Here is a 7,188-nt window from a genome sequence, read left to right as displayed (position 1 = left end):
GATCTTCATAAGCCACTTCTTTTGTAGTGATAGGACACAACTCGGCCGTCAACTCTTATACTTTGGAACAGCACAGTTCCTATTAAACTTCCTCTTCAGTTTAGCCGTCTTACTATCTGTCTCTTCCATGGTAAAACAACCTTTTTAGCAATTAAGAACGACAGCTGAACAGCAGGAGAAGTCAAAACAATGGCTTCTCAATCGCAACATCTGGGACATTCCAGGATCTATCCTCGTTTGACGTCACCGCTCAGGAGCACGCGCCATATTCGAAAAGGGTCTATTTTCTCATTTTCTGAAACTGATACATCAGTATCTGCATTCAAAGTTTTCAGAAAATTTTAATTAGATTTAAGCCATTTCTTTGGGGCTATAAATATTGTTGGCATTGCTAAATTGACAAAAAACGTCTGGCCAAAACCTCTCTTATATTCAATAGTAACTATGGTCTGAATTAGCCACTTCCACCCAAACCCTTAGGATTGTGTCTGACATGTTGTGCTATTTACGAGCCTGAAGGAACTGTAAAGATGTTAATCACTATTTTAGTCTACCACAATGGTCAATGGGGAACAGTGTGTTTTGGTGGTTCCGATGCCATTGATATGAGGGATGCCAAGGTTGCCTGTCGACAACTCGGTTATTCCAAAGCTGTAGGATATTGGTGGTATGGACGTGGGACGGGGAAAGTATGGCTGTACAACATGCAATGTACGGGCTCAGAGTCCTCACTTGGGAGCTGTACTAGTAGTGGGTATGGTAATGGTGCTTGGTGCAGTCACGGCGACGATGTTGGTGTTGTGTGTTCTCGTAAAGTTGGTCATTACATTGCTATTGTTAGATTTATCGGCGGCCTTTGACACTGTTGATCATATCAAATTGTTATCTCGACTTTCCCTCCGTTTTGGTATAAACGGTAACGTACTAAAATGGCTGACTTCATATTTAAATAATCGTACTAAAAACGTTGGGTCTAGGTGCGCTACTTGGTTTTTCCAAAGCTGTAGGAGCTTCGCACTATGTACGAGGTACGGGTAAGATATAGCTGTGGCTCATGCAGTGTACAGGCTCAGAAACCTCACTTGGAAGCTGTAGCCACAATGGATGGGGACAAGTTTCCTCTTGCGATCACACTGTTGATGCAGGTGTCGTGTGCTGTCGTCGTGGTGCAAATTAGAACATTATACAATAGTGTTTCAGTAGCACTACCCAAGTGATAGTACTACTTTACTTTGAAAACTACATGCTTGTATTTTTTTAAATATTCTTCATATTAGACAAATGTTTTTCATATTAGAGAATCTAAAGTGACGTATTCCGGAAAACAATATTTTAAACTTGGGGGAAGCAAACCGTATATGATTAAAAAATAAATCTATGATAATTCCAAATATGTGAAATAATTGTTTCTAAAACCTCTCTATTATGACTGTAAACGAAGACAAAAATCTTTCATTAGGTTTTTTAAACTAGCAAGAGATGTTGCTTTCTTTGCCTAGGCTGGTAAGAGCTATTGAAAACGACGGAGAATGCAAATTTATAGCTAAAAGCTTTTTCCCTAGGTTTGATTAATTTTGCTTTACAATATTATCATTGGGTCTATTTATAGATATTTTATAATTCGTGCTACTAGGTATCATGGAGGTGTATCACCAGAGTCAATGGGGAACAATATGTCATAGTAGCTGGGATATGCCAGATGCCAAGGTTGCATGTCGTCAGCTTGGTTTTACCAAAACTGTAGGACCTTCGCTGAATGGACGAGGGACGGGTAAGATATGGCTGACCGGCATTGGATGTTCAGGCTCTGAAGTCGCACTTGGAAGCTGTTCTCACTGGGCATGGGGAAATGTTGGTTTCTGCGATCACACAGTTGATGCTGGTGTCGTGAGATTCGTTTTTAATGACAGCTGCAAAACACATAAACTATCATCGTCATGAGAAAAATAAAGATGTTACTCGTTGGAGATTGTTCTCTCAGGTAACTGCTTTATATTAATATCAGTATTTTTTTTGTTCTGTCCTATCAAAAGACAATAAGCAATCTTACTTGTACAAACAATCATAGATATTACAAAATTTGACATGATGAATGCTAAGTGCTGTGAGAATACAAGCAGAATCTATGTTACACAGTGTCACAATTTTTATGCTTAACAAGTTATATTCTTTGTGATTTCAATGGGGAACAGTATGTCATGGTAGCTGGGATATGCCAGATGCCAAGGTTGCATGTCGTCAACTTGGTTTTACGAAAACTGTAGGAGCTTTGTACCGTGGACGAGGGACGGGTAAGATATGGCTGACCGGCATGGGATGTTCAGGCTTTGAAGTCACACTTGGAAGCTGTTCTCACTGGGCATGGGGGAATGTTGGTAACTGCGATCACATTGTTGATGCAGGTGTCTTAGTTTCGGTTTTAATGACAACTCCAAAACACATAAACTATGCATCCTAATGAGAAAAATAAAGGTGTTACTTGTTGGAGATTGTTCTCTGAGGTAATTGCTTTATATTAATATCAGTGGCTCATGCTTTACGGTATTTTAGTATCGCGATCCTCCTATAAGTTTGATCGGAAGAGAGCTGTCAATGTAACATGGTATTGTCGGCTCAGAATTACTGCGCGCGATTGGCTCATAGCATTTGATTAACGACGAGGATAGCCCTTTTTAGTATCGACGTCTGTCTTATGAATGAAACAGTTCTCTGCTTACAAAAAAAATTATTTAAATATATAATCATCGATGAATTAGTCTATATTTCTCTATTACTAAAGAGTGATATCTTCACTTGTGAATATATTATATGATATCCGGCTTCACTTGTGAAAATAACACCATTGGCAAGAATTCTCAGGAATGGCATCAAAAAGAGAAAATTATAGAATCAGAATTTTATTTCATCAATAATTATATATTTAATGACGTGACCATCAAAAATCCTCGATTCTGATTGGTTATTATGATGATGATGATAATAATAATAATAATAATAATAATAGTAATATTTTTAAACAATAATAATAATAATTGCGTTGTAGAAAAACATTACTCAGTAACAATGATATTAATTAAAATATATCTATTTATAATAATATTAAAAAAGAGAAAAAGAAAAACTATAATAAAATATACTATAATAAAAATATACCTACTAATGTATAACCATAAAATATATTTAGTCAAAATTAATCCTAATAATATATGTAAAAAATAAAAATAAAAATAATTATGGCAAGCATTTATTTATGTATATTTTAAGTATTTAGCTAGTTGCTGCATTTGCAGTCTCAAAATCCAAGTCTATGTCTTTTATGTTCCTAAGTAATAGTAATAATAATAATAACGATAATTACTGATAGTTTATTATCAGAGTATCCACAAGATGGCTCCTCACCTGATAAAAAGGTAAATAAATATATACACTACTAATATAACCCTAATTTATATGATAATCTATTAAAAATTATGACAAAAATTTTAGATTTTAGATGTCACCAACTTGGTTTTACCAAAACTGTAGGACCTTCGAGGAATGGACGAGGGACGGGTAAGATATGGCTATGGAAGATGGGGTGTTCAGGCTCAGAGGCCTCACTTGGAAGCTGTTCTCACAATGGATGGGGAAGTGTTGCATCTTACTTACTTACTTTTGGCTGTGATACTGCTAGGTATCTTGGAGGTGTATCACCAAGGTCAATGGGGAACCGTGTGTTATGGTGGCTGGGATATGCCCGATGCCAAGGTTGCATGTGGACAACTTGGTTTTACCAAAACTGTAGGACGTACGTACAATGGACGCGGGACGGGTAAGATATGGCTAAATGGCATGGGATGTTCAGGCACAGAGGCCTCACTTGGAAGCTGTTCTCACAATGTATGGGGAAGTGTTGCATCTTACTGCGATCACAATTATGCTGATGCTGGCCGCGCCAAGGTCGCATAATGGACGAGGTACGGGTAAGATATGGTTGTGGAACATGCAGTGTACAGGCTCAGATTCTTCACTTGGAAGCTGTATTCATAATAGAAGGGGAAGCGTTCCTTCTGGCTGCTTCACGTTGAAAGTGCTTGGTTCCGGTTCTACCACATGATGATAGATCTAGACTTTTACTATTTTAATTTAACACGCTGCCCTAAGTGGTAAAGCAATGTGATCCATACACGTCTTTTCTTCCCACTCAAAGTACGTCTACTAAATGTTTTTACTTGTGCGCCGCAATTACGTTTTCCTGGTCGTCCCCCGACCAGCATCGCGATCGCTCGATCAGTATGTAATCGTGATTTACGAATGATTTCAGATGCCACGCTGTCTTGTGCTGTTTTATATTATTAATAGAGTTCGTTGTGGATACGCAGTTGAAAACAAATCAGTGGCGAGAAACTCGATTTCAGCGGAGTAGATGATGAGCTTATCACTATTCGATCTAGGTGGACTTGAGTCTGTTTGAGTCCGCCTTGAAAGTATGTTGGGTTTCAAAATTTTGAATAGATTCCTTTATAACTAGGGAAAGTAATAGGTAGTCTTGCCGAGTAAATGATAATTGTCAAATTCTATGACAAAAATGATGGAGAGGTATTATTCGATGGATGGCTTGTCTTTTCGATGCAGCAGTCGATCCTCCTGATATTTGTTTCTATTTCGTAAATTAGATTTATATGCCAATGTAAGTTGCTTCTGGTGCATTTTTTCTTTTGAACATTATTCAACTTTATTTATGTTACTTATTACTCTTCAAACTAAAGAAGTTTGAGAATATCTAAAAGTAAAATAGTGTTACCCACATTTGTCTCGTGGAGGTATATCACCAGGGCCAATGGGGAACGGTGTGTGAAAATTACTGGGACATGAGTGATGCCAAGGTTGCCTGCCGTCAACTTGGTTTTACCAAAACTGTAGGAGTTTCGTACAATGGACGCGGGACGGGTAAGATATGGTTGTACAGCATGGGATGTTCAGGTTCAGAGTCCTCACTTGGAAGCTGTCCTCATAATGGATGGGGAAGTGTTGCCTCGTGGTGCAATAGTCACAATGATGATGCTGGTGTCGTGTGTCAAGCAATCTTTTTAAATTATTCGCCGTCACATTGTTCTTCACTAGAATATTTTTCTGAAACACAAACAACAAAGAAGGTAAATCCTGCGTATTGCATTTCTTATAATGAAAACATCCTTTACAGCCTAATAGCACTACTGATCCCTTTGCTGATCCGTCGAGTTTTTTCCATCAGCGTCCTATGCTCTACTAAGGGTAAGCTGTTTCAGCAATGTAACATGCCAATGAAATATGTGCAGCAACTATATAGATATATACGGCGTGATGCCTATTACCCTTTTCTTACTTATTCTTGTCCCAGAGTGCTGTCTTACACTCTTTCCACAGAAGGTCGCAAACTAACGTAGTCTTTCATTATCTTCAAATGTTAGCGACTATAAATTTTGTGCAACGCCTTCAATCTTTAACCATGGAAGGGGAGGAATGATAACTTTTCAGGGAAATAGCTTTTCCATCTTGTACAATAGTGGAACTGACCATTATAAATCCTTGGGATGAGGTCGTATTTCATTACGAGAGGATTGTGATATATGGTGTTGGATACGTCTAGCGTTCGAAGAGGTGTATCACCAGGGTCAGTGGGGAACAGTATGTCATCATGGCTGGGGTATGCCTGATGCCAAGGTTGCATGCAGTCAACTTGGTCTTACTAAAGCTGTAGGACCTTCGTATTGGGGACGAGGGACAGGCAAGATATGGCTAAACGGCATGCGATGTACAGGCACAGAGGTCTCACTTGGAAGCTGTTCTCACAATGGATGGGGAAACGTTCAATCTTACTGCAATGGTCACACAAGGGATGCTGGTGTTGTATAATGGCAAATGCCGTATTACTAGCAGACATGCTATGAAATATGAACTAACTAACTTTAATCACTGCAAAATTAATCAACTGAAAACTGTGAAGATCGGTGAGATCAAGATACAACTTGGATCAAACCAACCCATAGCAAACAAGTGCAGTTGGAATATATTTTTCATCATTCTTATTTGATTAAACAAACATGAACACCACCAAGTCTCTCGAATTTAGGCTTATATGTGACTGAACAGGCTTTAATTGACTTTGCAACTTAATCAGACTTAACGAACGCTTAATCTTGCCGTCGTAACGGTTAATAATTTACCTAAACCGGAAATTCGTTTATTAAGATGAAACGTTTTCTGTAGATATGTTTGGAGTATAATAGTATCTATTAAAGTTCTATAGTCTTACGAAAATGACGCTGTCCCTGGAAATTGTACCATATAAAACTAGCTATGTAATATAGCTTACTGTCCAAATTCTTTTTCGATACAAGACTGGGAAGATGCTGTATTAGGCAGTAAAGTTTGGCCGTTTGAGTGAGCCATTAATCCATTGCGTTCCTAGCAACTTTTAGTGATTCGAAGGAGGTGACGTCATACGCGCAACCCTTCAAAATTCGCGGCTTTCACAATGTGTAATTGCAAACAAATTTCGAATATTTTTGATTTAAAAATAAGCCTTAAACCAAGTCATGCCTGCTTACAGAGAATGCTGTAGAGTCAGTGTGGATATAAAAGAAGCCAGTTGCGCGTATGACGTCACACATATATTAAAATGCAACGACAAAATCGCTGCTCATAAAAATAGCGGACGAGCTTTAAACAATTTTCGGGAGTAGAATTCAGACGGGAAAAGTTTCTTTTTCGAACCAATTATTGTTTATTGGCGAACATTATAACCTATTTTTTGCGTCATTAATATTTTCGTAAGACCAGCACCTTAAGTAATAACTAATAGTAGATTAGTATATAGTATGTATATCTAGTACACTAGTACACTTATTATTTCTTAGGTTGCATGTTAAGTTTCGCTTTTAATAATTACTTTTTCAAATAAGCCAGAAAAAATTGGTTCAGTGGACAGGATTGCCTAAGATAATAGTTTATGAATATTTTTGGTCTTTGGAAAATTGAAAAGTTTAATCTTTTAGCCGAGCGTAAGGTTCAAAAATAACAAGTGTGGTATTTTATATTTACAGAAGGCATTTAAAAACCTTACCGTTACAAAACTAATTTAAAATGTGTTCTACACTGCTAATTAAACTATTGAGCAGTTTTTCTCATAATAAAGCAGTTTTTCCCGTAAGAGTCTTGTGGAGGTGT

The 7,188-nt window shown here is 37.6% G+C and overlaps 1 protein-coding gene across 1 annotated transcript; it reads left to right on the top strand.

Moving 5' to 3' along the window:
• Positions 1-530: 530 nt before the first annotated feature.
• On the top strand, positions 531-3,948 carry LOC148909562 (scavenger receptor cysteine-rich domain superfamily protein-like). The gene is made up of 6 exons (XM_089034183.1): positions 531-810; positions 978-1,034; positions 1,634-1,771; positions 2,193-2,375; positions 3,487-3,552; positions 3,674-3,948. The coding sequence occupies exons 1-6, from the start codon at positions 531-533 to the stop codon at positions 3,946-3,948; spliced, it is 999 nt and encodes a 332-aa protein (XP_088890309.1).
• The last annotated feature ends 3,240 nt before the right edge of the window (positions 3,949-7,188 follow it).

The sequence above is a fragment of the Actinia tenebrosa genome, unplaced genomic scaffold, assembly GCF_029948245.1.
Source record: "Actinia tenebrosa isolate PJP-AT-01 unplaced genomic scaffold, QUT_ActTen_1.0 PGA_scaffold2__45_contigs__length_23673736, whole genome shotgun sequence".
In the NCBI taxonomy this organism is placed as follows: Eukaryota; Metazoa; Cnidaria; class Anthozoa; order Actiniaria; family Actiniidae; genus Actinia; species Actinia tenebrosa.
Note: the sequence above shows the minus strand (reverse complement) of the source record. Positions and strands in the feature narration are given on the sequence as shown.